At 40.2% G+C, this 23438-nt stretch overlaps 1 protein-coding gene across 3 annotated transcripts in view; it reads right to left on the reverse strand.

Annotated features, from left to right (window-relative positions):
- ammecr1.L (Alport syndrome, mental retardation, midface hypoplasia and elliptocytosis chromosomal region gene 1 L homeolog) overlaps window positions 1–23438 on the reverse strand; it is a 91561-nt gene that overhangs the window by 30223 nt on the left and 37900 nt on the right. For 2 of the 3 annotated variants that reach the window (XM_018228936.2, NM_001092713.1), the window contains 1 exon segment: window positions 7119–7705. In XM_018228936.2, coding sequence (XP_018084425.1) covers window positions 7119–7504 — 386 coding nt within the window. In that variant the 5' untranslated portion in view covers window positions 7505–7705. 3 annotated transcript variants of the gene reach the window in all.

Genomic DNA, 23438 nt, shown 5'->3' on the forward strand with positions numbered 1-23438 from the left:
TATAACATTAAAAAGTTAACTTAAAAGTGAACCACTCCTTTAAAGTCAGGTGTTAACCCGGGCAGTATCTCCCCAGTGTATATCCACGCCATTAGAGAAAGCCCAAAATTGCCCATGCCACCTCCAAACCACCCAACACTGCAAGTACAGAAAATTTTAATGTGAAATTCACCTATATAAGCAGTGTCTCATTCCATTAAAGTCATGGGAGGTTTCAAGGTTTCTTCTGTGAGGAAATACACTAGACTTACAGGAAAAAAACGCTGTACCAGCACTTGAATTTCTAGACCTACGTCATTACCACAGGGATCCAGGACAAAAGGAGACATGTATGTTGCACTCATCACTTTCTGAGCCTTCAAATGCTTGGCCACACTCCTGACCTTCATCAGGTCCAGTTTCCAGTGGAACAGCCGTAAGACTTATCAAAATGTTTAATTATATTTGAGTGATTTTAAGACATTTTCAGCTTTGTGTAGTGGTCAAATGCATTTATGTCCCCCTATAAAACAATCACTGCACTGGTGTAACTTGGATTTTGACACAATCTTACTGTGCAATTAATTTTCATTGTTTTGGTTGGTTTTTATTATATATTTGCTGATACGGGTATAAGACCTGTTATCCAGAAAGCTCGGGACATTCTGGATAACGCGTCTCTCTACAATTTGGATCTTCAAACTTTAAAAGTCTACTAGAAAATCATGTAAACATTAAACAAACCCAACAGGATTATTTTGCCTCCAATAAGGATTAACTATATCTTAGTTGGGATCACGTACAAGGTACTGTTTTATTATTACAGAGACAAATTTAATAATTTTTAATAATGTGGATTATTTGGATTAAATGGAGTCTATGAGCGAAGGCCTTTCTGTAATTTCTGGATAACGGGTCCGATACTTTTACCAGATTACGTTCTACCTGTAAAAATCACGTGCTCAATTTTCCCTTTGGAGTCTCTATATGCCACATAGGGCTATGTAAGGCTATGCATATTGGCTATAAAACTGTCCAGAGGATACATGGAATTATTTATGTTTTATCCTACTACCTAGGGACATGTGGGAGATGTGATAATCTGGAGCAGCGCTTTGAAAATGTGATATTGTATTGCTGTGGGTTTTTGATTTATACAAGTCAGGAATTCTCATAAAACCAAACATATATGGCATCAGCTTCCTCTGGAGACATGGGGTTTTGCAAAGCAGTTGCATTTTTAAGCACATAATATGTATAGCTCTCAACTTTATTTTTTATACCTTTTTTAGGTATTTAAATTATTTCTTATAACAAAAAACATTGCACACAAATGCAAAATGTAGAAATCTTTAGAAAGCACAGAATATTCTGAACAAAACAATTTAATTGGTAATTAAGAATTCCCCCTGGAATTACCAGTGAAAGAGCACAAAATATTCATTTGTAAAGTGCAAATATCAGCTAGCAAAGTAAGGGTTATATCAGCAGAAATACCAAGAAGTCATCACATACATACACTCCTTTTCATTTTTATCCATCAGAAGTACATAAAACTTTCACTGTGGCCGAATCTTTCACGAAGGATTCGGCCGAATCCCAAATAGTGGATTCGGTGCATCCCTAATAATTATACTAATCCAATTCTTTTAGAGAAGTAACCTTTTTTTTTTTATGAGAGACTATGCATTCCTTACTATTACAGGTGTGGAATCTGTCCTGTTATCCAGAATGATGGGGTTTCCGGATAATGGATCTTCATATTGTAAGTCTAGTAGAAATCATGTAAATATTAAATAAACCCAATAAACTGGTTTTGCCTCCAATAAGGATTAATTATATCTTAGTTTGGATCAAGTACAAGGTACTGTTTTATGATTACAGTGAAAAAGGAAATCATTTTAAAAAATTGGAATTATTTGGATAAAATGGAGTAATTGGGAGACCGCCTTTTCATGATTCAGAGCTTTCTAGATAACGGATCCCATACCTCTACCTATTTGCAAACTGGTAGCCAGCAGCCTAATGATTTCATACTAGTCACAGAATTATTTTTTTTCCTAAAAAATAGGGATGTTATACCTTGAACCACACATTTCCCACAAAAAAAAGATGGAAGAAGCAACTGTAACCTGGTTTTACTTTTTTGTCTCTAAAGCTGGCCACAGACGCAAAGATCCGATCGTACGAATCAACGTACGATCGGACTTCCCCATCTCCCGACCTGCCACTAACTATTCCGATCAAATAAAGTAGAAAAGAACAGATCAGCCGATGTTCTGCCCCTGACAGCAATCGTACGAAAGTTATGTCTGACCAAAGTTAGTGACAGTCTCCCTCGGAAAATCGTACAATCCTCAATACATGCAGAGATATTACCCGCAGCCGACCTGCTGCGGGTAACCTGTCCGATTGACCAAACGACCGATCTCCGCCGGACGAAAAATGTCGGGAATCTCCGGTCTGAAAATCGTACAAATCCTTGATTCGTATGATCTATGGCCAGCTTTAGGATTACATGCAGACTGCCATGTTCTGAAAAGGAATAACTATTATCTGGCATATTATTACCTCTATTTGTAATAGGGGCAACAAGTTCTGTAGCTCTTTATAGAGAGCATGCCTATCAGTCCCTGACAGAAAGCAGCCTACAATGCAAGGTACCTATCATGTCAATTTTTATGATCCATTATTCAGAAAGTAGTTATCCAGAAAGCTACGAATTATGGAAAGGCAGTCCCCCATAGACTCCATTATATCCAAATAGTAAAAAATTATTTCCTTTTTCTCTGTAATAATAAAACAGTGCCTTGTACTTTATCCAAACTAAGATATAGTTGATTCTAATTGGAAGCAAAATCAGCCTATTGGGTTTATTTAATATTTAAATGATTTTCTAGTAGACTTTTAGTATGATGCAGAGAGTCTGAAGCGAATTTGCAATTGGTTTCATTTTTTTGTTTTCAATTACTCAGCTGCCCCCAGTCATGTGACCTGTGCTCTGCTAAACTTCAGTCACGCTTTACTGCTATACTGCAAGTTGGAGTGATATCACCCTCTCACAACATAACAGTAGGAAGGTAACCAGACAACTGCTCCCTAACACAAGATAACAGCTCCCTGGTAGATCTAAGAACAGCACTTAATAGTAAAATCCAGGTCCCACTGCAATACATTCAGTTACATTGAGTAGGAGAAACAACAGCCAGCCAGAAAGCAGTTCCATCCTAAAGTGCTGGCTCTTTCTGAAAGCACATGACCAGGCAAAATGATCTGAGATGCCTGCCTACGCACCAATAATACAAATACACTTGCTGGTTCAGGAATGAAATTTTATATTGTAGAGTGAATTATATGCAGTGTAAACAGTGTAATTTAAATTAAAAAAAAAACAATCATAAAAATCATGACAGAATACCTTTGAAGACCTGTCTGCTATGTATCCAGTTCCCTACAGATTATGGGATTAGCGTTGAAAGGATTTAACAGCTTCCTTTCTGCAAACATATAAACTATCTATCAAACCCTGTATAATTTAACAACTTTATAAAAATGACTGCCTTGTTTCCCCACTGACAACATTACACTGTTTAATGGGACCAGAAAGGAAGTACTCCACATTTTGGGCTAAATATTCAATACACATTTCCGAGACAGACTCTATTAGAAATAGGATATAATATGAGGAAGTCTATGAATCCCTTGAGTAGGTTTGGTTCCTTAAGGACCACAATCAGATCATAGGCCTATAGCTGAACAGCCCTGTCCGATACAGCCCCACAAGCAATGCTGGCACGTCTTTACGTGTATATAAAAGGTGTCAACACAATGTCATGTTTCTCATGATCTTGCTTTTTTTCTTACTGACGCATGAAAATCTGACCTCATTCTACAATCTGAAAATTTACTGAGAGTTGGCAGGACTGGCCTTTTGCCATGCACAGCTACAGTCAGAGAGCCATTAAAGGGATTCTGTCATGATTTTTATGATGTCGTTTTTATTTCTAAATTAAATGGTTTACACTGCAAATAATTCACTCTACAATATAAAATGTTATTCCTGAACCAGCAAGTGTATTTTTTTAAGTTGTAATATTAGTGTGTAGGCAGCCATTTCAGGTCATTTTACCTGGTCATGTGCTTTCAGAAAGAGCCAGCACTTTAGGATGGAACTGCTTTCTGACAATTTGCTGTTTCTCCTACTCAATGTAACTGAATGTATCACAGTGGGACCGGGATTTTACTATTGAGTGCCGTTCTTAGATCTACCAGGGAGCAGTTATCTTGTGTTAGGGAGCTGCTATCTGGTTACCTTCCCAATGTTCTGTTAGGCTGCTGGGGGGAAAAGGAAGGGGTGATATCACTCCAACTTGCAGTACAGCAGTAAAGAGTGACTGAAGTTTATCAGAGCACAAGTCACATGACTCGGGGCAGCTGGGAAACTGGCAATATGTCTATCCCCATGTCAGATTTCAAAATTAAATATAAAAAAATCTGTTTGCTCTTTTGAGAAATGAATTTCAGTAAAAAAACATTTTTTCCCATGACAGTAATCCTTTAAAGACCTGTCTGCCATGTGTCCAGCTGCCTACAGATTATGTGATTAGAGCTGAAAGGACTTAACAGTTTCCTTTCTGCAAACATATAAATGGTCTATCAAACCCTGTGTGATTTAATAACTTTATAAAAATGACTGCCTTCTTTCCCCACTGACAACTTTATACGCTGTTTAATGGGACCAGAAAGGAAGCCGGCAGATCATTACTCCCCATTTTTCACGTATTGGGCTAAATATTCGATACACATTTCCAAGACAGACTAAATTAGAAATATGATATATATAAATTCCCAATCAGTTCACAGGCCTATAGCTGAACAGCCCTGTCATGTCCCACAAGCACTGCTGCTAAGTCTTTACGTGTATATAAAGGTGTCAACACGTCATGTTTCACATGATCTTGATTTTTAAAAACTGACCTCATTTTACATTCTGAAAATGTACTGGGAGTTGGCAAGACTGGCCTTAAGCCATGCACAGTTACAGTCAGAGCCATTAATGACATTTGATCTCTCAAAGGACTATTCTAAACAGGGTTTTTTCATGATATACAAAGCAAGCTTTTGGGACAAGATATGGCAAACACCACAACTACAAACACGCTTATTACTTTGCGTTCCTAATCAAACACACCATATGTACAATGCAGATAAGCAGTTACAATTTCTGAAGTTCTTTCCTATAGTGGTGCTGCCGGCTCATTAAATCTGCAGTGAACCACATATATCAGTTATACTGACTACGGGTCTCCCCACCCGAACCTGAATGTATAAATCCATAAAAAGTCACAAAGGTATTCCTGGACAAAATAAAGGCACAGGACCACAGCCATTATAAAGCAAAACTCCAAAGTAATTTCTAATAGAAGGAATGTTTTTCTTATATGCATGGTTTAGTGTATAATTAGAATTACACCTATTATAAGGATATATTTAGAGGTTATTCATTGTTAACAGGACAAATTGTGAAATACTATTCTCCCGAGTGTTCATTTACAACAATTCTACTAGTATTTATTTATTCTAGATTAACCCGTTCCCCTGCAAATGCAATGTAATATTAGCAACCCAGCCTTTATGCCAGAGAAAAGCCCATAAGCACCATGGTGCATTCAAACACTGCCTTAATCTATGACTGGGATTTCTAATTTGTGCTTTAATCTGCACTAGTGCAGGCAGCAAATCTCCCCAAAATGCTTTCCATGGTAGCGCAGATTGCACAGAGGCAACAAATCTGCCCATGCCAGTACCAGACAAAAGTTCCGCTCATTTGGTGAAGCCACCAAACAAGTGGATCTTTTACAAATATGCCCACCTTGAGATGGGATTTTTAATCCTGCCTGATAAACAATCAGACATCAGTCAGGGAGGTGCCTTTACAGGGCCACATAAACTGTTAACATTGTCACCATCTTTTATTGGCTCATGTTAAATGTAATAGGGTTGTGTCTTTCGCCAACCAATGAATTGATGTGGCTCTTTATTCTTTGACCCAACAGCAGATATACTGGTAATGGGAAATGACTGATTTTAGGTGTTGATTGCATGTTAATGGGATGTGCCCATGGTGTTCTGATTGCTTTAAAGTCATCTTGGGAATTGTTTCTGGGTAAACACACGAAAAGAAAAACAAACCAGTTTTTTTTCTAAACTATGTAAAAAGTGCAATATATAAAATCAAAGCATTTTAAGTAAGACAGAACTAACTTGTAGACATACACTGAAATTCCTAACCCCCCCCCCCCCATCCTGACATGGCTTTTCTTTCTAGTCAGCATTTAGTCCACATCCAGCCCTGATACAAGATTTTGCATTTCAGCATTAACAAATGCAGCATACTGTAACTGCTCAAGTTAACCAATACGAGATGCCTTTTGTTCCTCTTGTTGAAGACTAGAAGCTCTAACTAGGAGGGGCTTACCCCACCCCTTCTACAAGGCTGCATTTGCCTTAGCTGCTGTTTACATATTGGCCTATTGTTTCACACTTCAAACGACAAAATATGACACCGTGGCTCATTTATAAACAATAACGCAGTTGAATGACCAGAATATGCCCACTTTCTTTCTCAAAGTAAACAAAATAATCAGAATTTATACAGAATATATATTCTGCAATTTGCTTTAAATGGAGGAAACATTTTCTAATTATAAAGCAGTAGCAGAGCCCTATTGTGCTTACTGCCCCATATTCCTTTGTGTGTAATATAGCAGATTCAGTTCACCAGAAGATAATAAGATTGACATAAACAAACCCCTCTTTTCACCCCCTTTGTTGTGACTGTTTTGCAAGGATATTCATCTGCTCAGTGGTAATCTGATTATCTACCCAATAAGAATTATAATGTTACAAACAAGGCGTAGCTTCTATTGAAATAACAGATCTTTGTGCCTGAAACAATAGGCAAAAAGAATGTTCAGCACAAGTCTAATTCGTTGAACACATACTGACAAGGGGGTCCTCTGCTCCTTTAATAAAATCGAATGTTTAGTACTGGACCCCATCGGCTTCCATCCCACCTGACCCCCTCCCCCAACCAATAACAGAGCCTTGCCCACCCTGGTCCCACAGCCGGCACTTACTATGGATCATTGGTGAAACGAGGTGTGCGGGGCGGTTGGTAGCCATACAGGTGACAATACAAAACGTCGAAGCAGAAGCAGCACATCTCGGCACACACCACCATCTTCCGAGAGCCTGGGCTGAGGCTGGAGCCACAGCCCGGGGAGAGAGTCCCGCAGCCCGGGGAAAGGCTGTTATTACAGCCCAGGCCGTTCACTCGGCTGCTTCCCACAGGCCCGCTTCCTGAGCCTCCTAGCCCCAGCTCGGCCCCGCGGCACTGGCTCTCCCCACTACAGTGCGGGCCGCCCGATCCAGAAGGCGGAGAGCTGGAGAGTTTCTGCTTCTTCACCCCGCAGCAGCCCGCCGCCATCTTGGAACAGTCTCCCACGCACCGCTTCCGACCCATGCTCCGGGGCGTCCTCCTCCACTGCGTGGTGACGTCACGCGCCGGCCTTTGGAGCCCCGCCCCTCACTGTCCGGCCTGTGACCAAAAACTCCGCCTTCTAGCTGCAGAATCCGGCTAAACGTCTGCTGGAAAAACTGTCATTCACACGCGGAGGTGACGCCCGCTCCTTCTGTGACTGATTGATCAGTTGGCTGGCAGAGCCTGGGCAAACAGATAAAAAGAAGGGACAATGTATTAGTGGAAAGAGCTGAAGTTTTAATCCAGTACAGTTTAAATGACATGTAATCCCTAAAAGAAAACAATAATTTAAGCAATTTTCCAATATTCATTCAAACTTTCAATGGCTTTCAGGCTATAAGTAAATATAGTATTATTACATAGGAAATAGCCGTTTGTTTAATATAACAATATACATTTTTTAGGGATGCACCGAATCCAGGATTCGGTTTGGGATTCGGCCTTTTTCAGCAGGATTCGGATTCGGCCGAATCCTTCTGCCCAGCCGAACCGAATCCTAATTTGCATATGCAAATTAGGGGCGGGGAGGGAAATTGCGTGACTTTTTGTCAGAAAACAAGGAAGTAACAAATGCTTTCCCCTCCCACCCCTAATTTGCATATGCAAATTAGGGTTCGGATTTGGTTCGGTATTCGGCCGAATCTTTTGTGAATGATTCGGGGGTTCGGCTGAATCCAAAACAGTGGATTCGGTGCATCCCTACATTTTTTCATAAATCAGTATTTAAAGGAGAATTCAACCATTTACCAAAAAAACCCTACCCCCACCCCATGTTGACCCCCTTCCTTCTGCCCCCTCCCAGCCTAGCTGCCCCCCCGGGGAAATACCCCTCACTTTATACTTACCCCTTGGTGCAGATTCAAGCATCGGAGTTCACAGCAGCCATCTTTCGGGTCTTCGGTAAGCTGAATGGGAGACCGGCGAAGCAGCGCATGCGCAGTTGCAGCAATTTACCTAATAGCGACAACTGCACATGAGCCGTAATGGACGGAAATTGCCGAAGCGCCAGAAGAAGACCCGGAAGATGGCTCCGGTGAACTCCAATACCTGAATCTGAAAGTATAAAGTTAGGGGCATTTCCCCGGGGGGTAGGGTTTTTTTTTGGTAAACGGTTGAATTGTCCTTTAAGTAATATTTTCCATGGGACAGAATTCTAACAATGCTTTCATGGATGTAGATCATGATGGGACAACATCACTAAGAGTAGACCTCACATTAGAAAAGAATGGGCACTCCTGCTTTAGCCACAAAAATAGAGGCTAAAGGCTTTTTAGGTATGTAATGTGCCTATTGGGTGCCTATTGACATAAGGTATAAGCCAGGTGGAAACCCTAAAAAACACAACTGGAATACTCCAGTTATAACCTAAAAGTGCTATGTCGACAGTTGCAATGATTTGGGGATGAAAAGATTGGCTTGGTACCACAGCTGCCGTTTTGGTATTGATAAGCCCTCTGCAAATGTATGGTTATACCCACTCAGTCCCTAGAGAATAACAAGGGCCCTCCTTGAAGATTATTTATCTATCCATCCAACTATCTATCTCAGGCCAGGACTGCAGCGCTGCATTTAGATCTGGTGTCACCCTAAGCACTGGACCTATGAGCACAAACCCCCCCAGCTAGTAAACTCCTCATGCAGACTGGGCACTTCTGCATGTGCTTGCAATGCCATTTCCACCATGCTGTGCCCCAAAAGACCAAGGTAACCCTCACCCCCAGCTCCTCCTCCAGATTGAGATAGTAAGGTCTCTAGCAGTGGCTGCTGCATATTTATATAAGCACCCGAATGGTCCTTCCAGACTGGGATTTAAAATAGACTCTGGCATTTCAAGTACACAGAGGCCCAAACAGCCCCCACCAGCCCACTAAATAGCAACTGACTATGACATCTTACAGCAGCCTCTTTGCCATTTACAGATCCATTCCAGGCCTGATCTATTTAGGAATCATTTCTAATATGCTCAGGTGGGGCAATTATTATAGAAGCTTCCCCTAGTAGAATTCCATACCTCCCAAAATTTGAATTATGAAATGACCACAAATCTGACCATGCTTTGTTTCTCCCTATGTCCAACAAAATGTATCCAAACCCGCACACCCTGGCCTTCAGATTACTATAAACCCGGTGCTCAATGATGGAGGGATCGGCACCCTCCCAATCCAATAGGTAGAAAAATTCACTGGCACACGTGGCAGATACAAGCAGGGTCAGGCCCTTGCGATTTATTAGTGGAAAAAAATATCACTAATAAATTGCAAGGGCCTGACCCTGCTGGTATCTGCCATGTGTGCTAGTGAATTTTTCTACTTATTGTTTCTCCCTATGCCCAGTTATGAAAGGACAACTCCCAGTTCACCCAAACACCACCCACTTTTCAGTGAAGTTTCTTATTTCTGCTCTCCAGCCCTGTCCCTCCTGGCCGATACCATGCTCCATTTTAAATCCAGACAGGATCCTACATTCAGCACAGAACCTCACAAAACTCTCAGAATTAGGAATCACACCCATTGAAAGATTTAATGTGCCACATTACACTTTTGTTCAGAAGAAAAAGCTGTCTTCCCTGCCCTGCTACTAGTACAGCAAACAGAATAAGGGGAGGCAAAACTTAGTACATTTTAGGCCAATATATGGGCAGTTCCTCAGCTGAAAGCTACAATTCTCTCTCCAGAGTATATGGCTATATATATATATATATATATATATATATATATATATATATATATATATGGCACTGCCATTATTCTAAGTTTGAGTATAGAATGGGATATTTTGTTTTTATATCTACAAAAAGAAGGCCCCAAAAAGAAGGGTGGACAGCTGAAATGAGAAATGTTGTTTGTGCAGAGGATATGTAAAACAAGTAGGGAACATTCATTAAACAAAAATCACTGAGAAGCCATATTTAGATTTTTAAGCAACCAAGCAGGGCCCTGAGCAGTCATACATATATACAATATAAGCTGTTTATAATCCACATATCTCTTCGTCTGCCTAACAGTTGTATCTCTTTCTTACTCTGCTAAAGGAGCTTAAGGTTGAACCTGTGACAGCAGTGCAGGCTGAGATGAGAGGGGGGGAGGCATCATTAAATAATTTTCAGCTGATGTAAGAGAGATGATCTGTGCACTAGACCCTGACACCAGAACAAATCCTTTCAAACGCCTTCTGTATTACATGAGTGACCAGCGTTAGTGCATAGACCATTTATTTTTATGATGATTTATGACAAAGACCATCAGTATCACGGGAACTTCAGAGTAATCACGCAATCTTTACACTGCCCGTGTCCTACAGTTTAGCCTTCTGCTTTCCCCAGGGCTGAAATAAGCATGAGCACAGACTGCAGCTTTATGTTGGAAGTAGGGTGCATGCCTCACAACTAAGATGAGAAAAGGAGCAACTGCTTTGGGACCTGGCATCATACTAGGTCCATACAAAAGAATTGATATAGGTGTGACTTAGGTTTAGGGTAGGACGGTCCGATGAGGTCCACTAGGACCTGACTGTTGGAAGATAATATGGACATAAAAATCCTCCACCCATTTTGCAATTTATAAACAAGTGTCCTTATGCACTTGTTCCCAGGTCCATTTTCTTTCTCTCAGTCTCCTCTGCCTGATTGTGAGCTCTTCAAGGCAAGGACCTCATTCCTCCTAGAAATTATTTATGCTCAATTTAATATGTAATTGTGTTTATGCCTTCTAAAGTACTGCGTAAAGCGTTTCCCCTTTTCCTGCAGCACGATCCGGGCAGGGGGTGGACCGATGATATCACAGGGCTGCCGAGGATGTCATGGGGAGGGCTGGGTGCCATCACAGGGCAGGGTCCTTAGTTGGAAAACTGGCAGGCAGTTTTGACCCAGGCAGCTCATCTGAAAACCAAAACCATCACCCTAACAACCCTAACGGTTCAGTTTTTTAGTGCTATATAAATAAATGAATGCAATAGGCAGGCATCCATTTAGCAGGAATGACTATTGAATGTTCTATAAATGTGCAATTTGCTTCCCAGTGGCTATATAGTTTTAATTTTGTTTTTTTAATTATTTTTTATTACATTTCCTCATCCCTTCCCCAGTTTTGCACAACTCTCCACCTTATGCCTTTCATTTGATTTGGTCTCTCCTTCATATGTTTCCTATCTGTTGTAATCCCTGCATAGCATTGTCTTATATTTTCTGCCATACACTGCCACACACTTCTACTAAATACTCCACCACTCACTAATACTAAATACACCACCACACGCTTCTACTAAAACTCTATCACTCTATCACTCAATTCTACTAAATACTCCACCATTCATTTTACTAAATACTCCACTACTGAATGCTACTAAATACTCCACCACTCACTTCTACTAAATACTCCACCATTCGCTTCTACTAATACTCCGTCACTCAATTCTACTAAATACTCCACCATTCATTTTACTAAATACTCCACTACTGAATTCTACTAAATACTCCACCACTCACTTCTACAAAATACTCCACCACTCGCTTTTACTAAATACTTATAGATAAGGTGGCCACCCTAACTGGATTCCAAAAATAAAATTCGTTTTGGCTTCACTCTTAGTTTTCTGTATTTTTGTATTGTTTTAAAGGGATTCATGGGAAAAAATTTTTTTTCAAAAAACAGTTAATAGCGCTGCCCCAGCAGAATCCTGCACTGAAATCTGTTTTTAAAAGCAAAAAACATATTTTTTAAAATTGAATTTTGAAATCTAACATGGGGCTAGACATGTTCGTTTCCCAGATGCCCTCAGTCATGTGACTTGTGCTCTGATAAACTCAGTCTTTACTGCTGCACTGCAAGCTGGAGTGATATCCTCCCCTCCTTTTCCCCAGCAGCCTTTCAACAGAAAAATGGGAAGGTAACCAGTTAATAGCTCCGTGACATCTGCATTGGTAAAAATGCTCCCATGCACCACCTAGCGGTAAATATGAGAATAGCACCCAATAGTAAAAAGCCAAGTCCCACCACAACTCCTCCAGTTACATTGAATAGGAGAAAAACTAGCTTATCTGAAAGCAGTTCCATTGTGAAGTGCTGGCTTTTTCTGAAAGCACAAGATAAGGCACAATGACCTAAGATGGCTGCCTACACATCTCAACTACAAAAACACATTATTGGATCAAGAATAACATTTTATATGGTAGAATGAATTATTTGTAATTTAGAAATAAAAAGTACACCATAAAAATCAAGACAGGATCCCTTTAGGTTCACTTTAGGACCCCTATGCCTACATTTGTCTTCTCTATGTCATCTGTCAGGGTAAGATCTCTTGCTTACTGCATGGGGATGTTATTCAGTTCTAATAGAACATCTTCTTGACTGATACAACAAAACACATGCAAATGACAACCTGACAAGTGTCAGGTTTGTAGTGTAGTTAAAGGGGACCTGTCACTGATAGGTGTTTAATACAAAATCCTTTTTAAATTAAATGTGAACTCCATTCTTTTTTAATTAAAACATCCATACCTGTTATCAACGTATTTAAAAATCTCAGTTGTCAATTATATTTTGCCTATCTCCCTTCTAGGCTTCTTCTGGGCACCAGGTCCATCATTCTAGGGCATAAACAAGATTTTGGGATGATGCCAAGCTTGCCTTAATAACAGTGTCCACAAAATATCACCTGCCTGCTTGCTGTGATCGTGAATTCCAAGACTGAAGGAAACAAGATATTACTAAATTACATAGTGTAAGTGAAGTTAATTTTGCTTGACAAACACAATTGATACAATTTGAATTATATCTTAAATTGGCAGGTTTCCTATAAAAAAAAAAGACAATCCACTCTGTATAAGAGTAATTTAAAGGCTATTTTAAGATATGGTCACATGGTTTAATCCTTCATCCACCAAGTTTCACCTATTTGTGTAGACTGGGGGGGTTATTTATTAAAGTCCGAAAGCTAAAAACTCAAAAAATTTGATTTTTTTAAATATAAAATCTGAAGTTTTAGTGGGGAAAAAACTCAAATTTTTTCGAGATTTATTATCCCCCAAGGCTGCAAAAAGTCAGAATCTGAAAATCCGCCATCTCAGACCTGCCGAGGTTGTATATAAGTCAATCGGAGAGGTCCCTATCCTAATTGGAATTATCCTGGTCTGCGCTAGGTTTAGCCCGAAAATCCAATAATTTCGTACAATTTGGGAAAAAAGCCGCAAAAAATAGTATGATTTTTATACGATTTTTCATATGATTTTTTTTCAGGTTTTTCTCCAAACCGATTAAATTGTGCTTTTTAAATAATAAATAAGGTCAAATCGTGGATTCTAGTTTGGTCAGAATTTTTTATTTAAAAGATCTGAAAAATTTGGATTTTGATGAATAGTCCCCTGGGTGTAAAAAATTTTTTTTTCTTCAAATGTTTCAAAATTGTTCAAAATCTAAGTGCACCGATATGTGTAGGGGCAGAAAATGTTCATTGTGATACTTAATTAGTTGAGTTGCACACACAAGCAGAGTTTAGGAACCCTGCACCTACAACTGGCCTTATGTATTGTAGCTGGAATGGGGAAGTATCAAAATCCTGACACTGCAGGAATTCTTGGGTTCAGCTGAAGTATCTAAGTGCAGTGATCACTCATTGTGTTGATGAGTAGCAACCAGTATCACCTGACACATTATCAAATTAAATTAACCAAAGTAAATCAGTTATCCTGTCTAACAGATTATATGCATTTACAAAGTACATAAAACACACGCCAATCCTCAAGTGCAAGAGACAGGATCCTAAATAGAACAGCAGCCCCACTGCATTTTAGGATTTGAAACATTTCAGGTAAATACTAGCTTGTCTGGCATGCCAGTACATGGGGGAGCATTTGTAAATTGCTTGCAGGAGATTGTCTGTATGCCACAACATCACTTGGGCACAAGGATAGTGATGAATTGGCCAATTTAAATATTATGCATTCTTTGAAGTTAATTAGGTTTAATGTGTTGCTGCAAATCATGAGGGTTATTACTTCTAACTTGACATGTTCACTTGATTTGACAAGAAAATTGTAATCTAGACATATATGTCTGCAGAATGTAAACCAGTTATTATGGCTGCATTATCCTGGTGTAGTTTAAGAAATAAAGCTAGGACAAGTCCAACTTTGCTGCCATTCAGCTCTTGTAGGGCTACACCAACCAATATCTGAAGGTCATACATCTTCAGGAACAGCTTTTAGCTAAATAAGCCTTGTCCCTGAAGCATGTGCCCTTGTAGATTATTTGCATAGAGAACAGTGTCTGATTTACAGAAGCCATTAATCATTACTGAAAGGATGTGACCTTTGGACTCTGCAGAAGGATGTAATGTACAGTACTTTAAAAGTCTATGTAATCTGCATAACGAGAACACTATCACTAAATTATAAATCACTCTAATTTAAGATAACCATCTAGAACTAAAGACATGGTTAACTGTTTTTAAAGCAAGCACGATGGGTTAAAACTCTCAGAGCTCAAAGAGCTCAAGCATTGAAATAATTTGTTTACTGTCATGTCTAAGGGTGGTGGCACACGTGGATATTAGTCGCCAAGCGACAAATTTTTTCTACTCTAATCTCCCCAAAAGCCTTCCCACGGACAAGAATGTGAATCGCCGGCAGGATGGCAAACGTATCGCTTTGTTTTCCAAGGTTGCCTCACGAGGAAACTTTGGGCCACTTCAGAAAACCGAAGCGATACGTATGCCATCCCCATCCATTCTTGCCAGCAGGAAGGCATTTCGGGGAGATTAGTCGCTCGCAAGACAGAGACCTAACTTGGTTCTCTATCAGGGAAACACCCAAGACTCTTTGGTGGTAATGCCCACATAAAAATATGACTCTGGACAACCAATAAGCTAATAAATATACATACTAAATCCATATCTAGACACAGGTCCGGATTTGTGGAAAGGCCAAAAAAGTTCCAGGCCTAGGGCAGCACCAATCGTGGGGCAGCATGCCACCGCCTGCTTCTAAATTTTACACCAATATTGAAGAAATGGGTGCACAGGAAATTCAATGTCATGCTTGCTATCCTGAAACCTAAAGAGTATGCATGCACAAATGAGTGGGATGTGTGTGGAGCAGAAGTGAGCAAGCCTTGCGGGAATGTGGGGGCGGAGGGACTGACGAAGGAGGACATAGACTTGGGGTGACCGGCTGGCCAGGCCTGACTAGACATGATCCAAACTGCCATGGTGAACAATGATCTTCTCCAAAAAGACCACACTCCAGAACGCATGGTTGATCAATATGAGAAAGATTCCATAGGACCGGCGCAAATAAAGGTTATACCTCAAACAATGGAAAGCATAAAGTAAACATCAAGTAGCCCCAGCCCCCAGGTCATCCTCATAACAAAGATATAAAGCAAAGTCAACAATTTACCAGGGCAATCTTAGGACATGGAGATAACCCCTGGTCCTAGGATAGCACTCCACTGTTTTTAATTAATTGAAACCCATCTTTATTCATATTTAAAAGACACAATATGACACAGCAACATTTCAGGCCCCTAAAGAGCTTGTACTAAGCATTTCTTATTTCTAAGAATTTCACCTGTAGCTGTGGGTGATCCAATGGAGAGTGGCTACTGTTGGGCATGCACCCTAAAAGTAGATGTATCTTTGTGCTGACTACTTCTGACTTGTTGAAACCCCTTGGCCAGAAAATGTGCTTGCTAAAAGGGCACCTATTGATGGAAAATCATATCCCCCACTGGAAGTGCAGGCTTGTCGAACTAATAGGCTAATATTATAGTATTTTGTATGATTTCACACAAGTACAAAATGAGTGAGCCGAACGACTCTTTCATTAAGCACATGTTAAGCACATGTTCATTAAGCACATGTTAAGCACATGTTCATTAAGCACATGTTTGTGATAAAAGGTGGCCATCCTCACCTGGAGCTAATTTCTGGTTTAGGCAGCATGGGGCTCACTTGGGGATTCTTAAAAAAATAGTGAGAGCTCTGTTAGCCCACAATTCCAGCAGGAGAAACAATTTTCCACTGATAGGTGCCCTTTAAGTGCTGCATTACTTATACCTGTGTATATGTAAAATGTTTTAGATTTAAGGAGAAGTTGCCTGTAAGTTTCTGTGATATGCCTCTGATACTGGATCTCAAGCTAGAGGCACTGGCTCAAATACCTGTGGCAACTTCTTATGATCCTGGATAGGTAAATCATTTTGCCTACTGACTATGGTTGCCAACTTTTGGTTCCTTTTCTACTGGTCAGGGTGGGGGCATGTCTGTGAGGTGATGAGTCCATCATCATCATTTATTTATATAGTGCCGACAAGATATGCAGTCCATGACATCAGGGGCCAGGTTGTGACATCATGGGCCCAAATCCAGGCCCAGATTTGTGGTGAGGCCACAAAGGCCCAGGCCTAGGGTGGCAAAATTTCAGGGGCAGCATACCACCCAGCTGCATTCTAAGAAACAGTGGGGACCTGCAGCTCCCCAGCATTCCCGTGCATGCGTGTGCGAAGGCTGGTGGGCGCTAGGACCATGCAGCCTAGGGGGACCAAAGAGGGAAATCCAGGCCTGTCTACATCCCAGGGAATGTAGTGAGTATGATGAGATAGAGGGAAAGTTGAGATATCTGAATGAAGCTTGGCCATATATGTATCAATTAATTAGATGGAAAATCCTATTGGGGAGACCTTTATAATACCATATGATCCAATCATTTTCACAAGGCCATTCAGCCATATTTGTCCTAACACCTGGGTGACCAATTGTATGGTCAGTTTTGCGTTAGTTCATGACAGCACTTGCTTCAGGCAGGTTGCGCTCTTTGCTAGTGGCTTGTCAATGGAGGGAAGACATGGAAGTATTATACAGTCCTCTCCAATAGGATTTTCCATCTAACTAATTGATACAGTATATGGCCAAGCTTCAGTTAGGGGAACCTCTATTGCAGAAAAACAAGAGGTAACATAAGCACTCCTTGAGTAAACGTAAAAAATACTAGCAGGGGTCTGGAGGGGGGTTGTGGCTGGGGGTCTCTTCTAGGGGGGTGGAGACAGAGATAAGGGGACCCTGTGTAGTGGAACCCCGGATGGGCCTCCAGTCCAACGCTCTTCTTGCCCTACTTGCTTTTTCATGCTATGTTAATTTACAAAGCAAATGTACACATAGAACACACATTTGCACATTATAATAACTTTATGTATTCACTAAGTATTTTGCTGTAGGCAGAATATACATGGCCACATACTTAAATGATTACAAGTAAGTGCCTATAAATAAAAAAAAGGCATTACACCAACACATTCCTACACTGAAATTAATAGGCAGTTATCCCTGATACTGCAGCACAGTGATGCTTAATGTAGAACAGGGTTTCCATATCCAGCAGTCATAAAGTAGAGCTTTTTTTTAACAGTAAACTACTTTTCATGATAGTTTGATAAGAGCATTTTGGATTAATTGTTTTCTTCAGAGCAATGGTTGTTCCTATTACACACACACACATTTATATATATATATATATATATATATATATATATATATATATATATACAGAATGAATCATGAATTATAAGCCTGTAAAAAATGCCTGGTAAAATGTCACAGCAGCTGCAGCACCCAAACCCAGTTAAATCTCTGCAAGCAGGAATTTCAGGCTGTTTTTGTAAAGGAAATATGTAATGCAGCTCACAAAAAAAGCTAACCATTGTTCCCACTTCAAACAGTTGTGAGCTAAGGCATGGCACAGGTCTCTGGGTAGCAAATTCCTTGCTCATTAGACTGGTTCACATCATTAAAAATCATCTGGCAGTAACAGGAGAACATAGAATCTGTTCCTCTACTGACTGCTATAATAGATCTGAGCAATTCCAAACATGGAAAATATATACATTCCTTCTCACAGGGGCACAGACACAATCCAGACTCCAAAATACTCCTTGTCACAGGGACATTGACAAGATCCACCTTGCTAAAGGGGTATAGGCACAATCAAAGTCCTAAAATATTCCTTCTATCAGGGACACAGACAGTGGCATAACTAGATGTGACTGGGCCCCAAAGCAAATACATTTTAGATCCAGAGGTTGTCCTTTTTATTTATATATATATGTGGAAATTGGTCATTATTTAGGACCTCATGAGGTCCCTATATCTCCTGGGCCCCCCAGCGGCCGCAGGGTCTGCTTCCTCTGTAGTTACTCCCCTGGACACAAACACAATCCAGACCCCAAAATATTCCTTCTCAAAGGGACATGGATGCAATACAGACCCCAAAATAACAAAGAGAAAATTTTAAAAAATGTGGTAGAAGAAAGAAGACAAGCAGGAGAGAAGGAGGACATAAAAAAAAGACAGGTAATTGCAAAACAAGAAGGAATGAAAGGTCACTGAAGAAGACACTGCTGAAAGATGTGGTGGGACACAAAATGCAACCAAAAGAGGAAGAAGAGGGAGAACATGAAAACTAAAGGAGGGATGGAAGAGGCAAGAGTAGAAGATACTGCTGTGGAAGTCGTCACAGTCTGGCAATAAAGACTGGTAGGTCTTTAAAGAGTGAACGAGAATTTGAAAAATACTGTTGATATTGGCTCTCGGAAGTTTGAAGAAACAGGAAATAACTATAGAGGAAAAAGGTATAAAATGAGTATAAAATGCACAGGAGATTTTGTCTAAATGCCTGTTCAGGACCAATGTTAGTCACATAGTTTTGGGTGCTATGGAAGAAGGTGTAGGGGCAGGCAAAAGTCTAAAGGATTTTCCCTTGTATGGACTCTAAAACCCTTTCCAACATATGTGCCCCTGTTCATAGTAAACAAACCCTCTAATCTTATCCACAATATAGTGGGCTGAGATACATTATTTTGCTGTGGGTACCTGCCTTGTCAACAGACGTAATGTTCCCAGAACATAAAAAAATACTGGGAATGACCTAAGATGGAGGATTTCAGACCTTTGGTTTTAACCCTTATTTTTTACCAGTGCTGTTCGATCTTTTGTCAGGATACAGGCAATGTATATAAAAATATTATAATGTTCCTGGTAGCTCCATCAAAATCTAATTCAACAAACATTCACCTCTGGATTCTAGCTTTTTTTACTGACCTCTGGGCAAGACCCCATGCCCTGCTCCAGACCAGTCCAGAGGTTTAGAACCACTGGCCTAGAGTAAGGGCTGCTAAAAAAATAGATCTTAGGATCACAATTTTATATTGTATAAATATTAGAACTGTAAAGGTATAGCCATAGAGGAACAAACACTTGGTGCCTCAACCACTTAATCTGCTCAAAAAATGCTATGTTTTCAGGTAATTGAAGGCATTCCTTTTTAATTCATCCCAAAGATCTTGTCTACTGCAGATGGTATCCATAACATCGCGTAAACTTTGATGGGCCACTTTTTATTTTACCTTTGAATCTTTATTATGAAAAAAATGCACAGACAGGTGAAAAAATATTCATTTGAGCTGAATCTAAAGAAAATGTTATGCAATGATAGTTCATAAGCAGGTGATGCAAGTATTTTAACAAATGATCAGGGTAAATACAGTGTATAAACAGATCCTAGTATTTCTACAAGAAAGCACATATGCTTATGATTATGAGCTCAGTACACTGACTAATTCGCACGCACCCTTACAAACTTGAGTCAGCACAGAACCATCAGGATGGATGAAAGTGCCACACAGTGACTAACATCCACAATCTGTCACTACTACATCTTTCTGTGAACTGAAGAAATAAAATAGCAAGCATACACAAAACTAACATTGCACTTCCATTTTTCTAAAATTTAAATCAGCGGTGGTAAAACCTATGCGTTTTGAGATCACATCGGAAGACTTCCGAAAAACAAAACAAAGCGGTTTTACCGCCGTTGATTTCAATTATTGCCCATGCAGAAGCATTTTTAGTTAGATTGATGTTCAATTAATCGCTGTAAAATCTCCCCGTTGGACATTGCCCTTAAAGGATAAAAAAAAAGAGCAACAATGTACCAACAAAAATGAGTAGTTTGTGGGTTGCAGGTAAGATTAAAGGATACATGTAAAGGTGTACAGGTCTGGACTGAGAATGAAATTAGGTATACGGTGGCCCAAACAGCCCAAATAAAGGTCCACCAGCCCAATAAATAAAGACTGTCTATGGCCATTTACAGCAGCCCCTCTGGCATTTGCCAGAACCGACAGATTTCTAGTCCGGGCCTGAAGGTGTAGGTCTGAAATATAAGCCTCTTCTACCTCCCTCAGTTGGCACCACTTCTGGTCTATATATACGATAGCAAAAAAGGGAAAGTTATGCTCACCAGCGGTTCCCATACTCTTTTGGCCCCGGGGAGCATAATTTTTTTACAAGGACCGGGGGTGGGTCGAGGGGGGGATTGGGCGTCTGTGAAATCGAGAGTGGGTCGGGAGGGGTCAGCGTCCAATTCTGGCGCACCACGTTAACTGGTTGCTATGCTCGGGTGCCCAGTTCATGACTGTCCGCAGATCAGTTCTGGGCCGCGGCCCGGCTGTAAGCCATTAAGTGGGGGGAAGGAATGAGGCTGTGACCACAACAGTCATACAGACAAATACAAGATGTCCTCTTAACTCAACCCATTATCTGTATATTTAGGACATTGAGACATTTTGTGCTTAAGGCTTCTAGAAAATGCCCTCCCATATAAAATATATTTAAAGGGATTCTGTCATTGATTTTTATGGTTTAGTTTTTATTTCTAAATTACACTGTTGACATTGCAAATAATTCACTCTCCCATTTAAAATGTTATTCTTGAACCAACAAATGTATTTTTTTAAGCTGCATTCTTTGTGTGGAGGCAGCCATCTCAGTACATTGTGCCTGATTCTGAGGTTTGAGAAGGAGCCAGCGCAGGATGGAACTGCTTTGAGACAGCTATTGGTTCTCCCCTTCCCATTGTATTTTACCACAACAATGCTCCCTAGACCAACCTACTGGTAAGCTACTGGTGTCGAGTAGCTGCTATCTGGTTTGCTACCAATTGTTCTGTAGATACATGTAGACACTACATGTTTCAAGACTAGCTCTTTATCAAGTGTGAAAAGTGGAAGTTCACACTTGATAAAGAGCTAGTCTCGAAACATCTCGTGTTAAATAAAACACAAATTTTGCAGCAATTTACTGCGTTGGATTGAAGTTCATCACACCTCTCGTTTTTTGTATTATCTGCTTTTTTGGACATAAGCATCGTGACTGAACTGGCTAAATCCATTCATCTTTACTGTTCTGTAGATAGGTAGAACCACACTATCCAAAATAATGCTTAGATCAAGTTATTGTAAAGTTGCAATCTATACCACATCATGTCATGTCAGCAACTGTGTTCACAGACAATGGTTTTCCTGATCCCATGCAGTGATTTTCAGTACAAAATTGTGGGGTGCCGCTCCCCATCTTTAATTCTGAGAGACTCCACCTCTCAGGAATCCACCATGTTATCGTGTTACTGACCCATTGCAAAATTGGTAAGATGTTCCAGATGTTGATTGGGCTGTTCCATGTCCCTTCTCAAAAAGAGAACCCTGTATGTCTTTACATTTCAGAAGTAAAAGACAAGAGGCAGGAAGACTGGTAACCTGTACACACATCAGAGGAGTAAGGAACTACAAAGGGCCACTGGTGGGTTACTATGGAAATCTCCCGTTTTTTAGAACTGTTTAATATCAAATTATTTTGCCATGTTGGCTTTTCTTCCTCATATATGACTCATTATTGTATGGTTTAAAACCCTGTAGCCCCTACAATGTATTTAAAGGTGAATGAAACCACACACCCCTAGTAGTGCCTGTGTACTGAGAGGAGACAGAAATATCTGTCTGGAAGCTGCCAGACCCCCCTTCCTCTCACTGGAGCTATGTTATTGCCTGTACAAATAGAAATTCATAAGAGAGGACACCACCCTCTCTGAAATCACTGTCCCTTCCATTAGTCACATCCTTTGCTGGTCTCACTATTAACCAGCTCTTCTCACTCCTATTGCTGGGGTGTGGCCTCTCTACCCAAATCCAACAGGGGCCCCATGTATTGCGTGCAGACTGTTTCAGTATGTTCTAATTAAACCACAATACAAAGCAATGAAATCATTTTATTCATAAGCTGCCATCGCTTATATCACATAAGCTGATATGCAATAAAACCCTGATTTTATATTTCCCAGGGGACAGTATCAAAACAGAAAAAAAAGACTGCGTGGGACTTCTAAATAAAAAAACGCATTAATTCTGGGAAAATATATAATCTGGGTATGTTAAAATGGGGGTTCTACTGTATGTGATAGACTGTGCCATGTACATCACAGTAAGAAAGTAATCATTTGCTCAGTGGATAATAAAGATCACCTGAACACAAATCTTCCAAAGCATTTGTCAGATATTCATGAAATAAGATTTTCATCCATTACTGAAAAGAGACTTAAATTTCCTAGAGCGTATTACATTCACTTTGTTTTTAATCAATCTGATTAAAATAGAACAAACATTCAGATCCTAAATCTACCTCTGTCGTCTTAACGTTAATGGCTTCTTGCCATCTCATTTGAACAATTGAACAATTCATGTAGAACAATTTAATCCTTATTTAACATGAAATTAAACGCAAACCTGTGCACCTATTGTAGCTATTCTTGAATACATCCAGTTTGCAGGGCCCAAGTCTGCTCCTCCTATTGATGCAACCTGATAAGGAAACCCAGTAGTTACTTCCATGTCCAGGATGGCAGTAGATCCAGGGTTCCCCACCATCAACAGGCTTACTTGCACACAATTCATCAGACGAGCCAGAAGGGACGTAGTGCTGCTCAGCCATAACTAGGCCACATTGCAAGGAGTGTGTTTGTCTGCAATTACTGCAGTTACTGCAATTACTTTTAAAGGAGGAAAAGGCTAAACTAAGTAAGCTTTATCAGAAA

Source organism: Xenopus laevis, chromosome 8L (assembly GCF_017654675.1).
Source record: "Xenopus laevis strain J_2021 chromosome 8L, Xenopus_laevis_v10.1, whole genome shotgun sequence".
NCBI lineage: Eukaryota > Metazoa > Chordata > Amphibia > Anura > Pipidae > Xenopus > Xenopus laevis.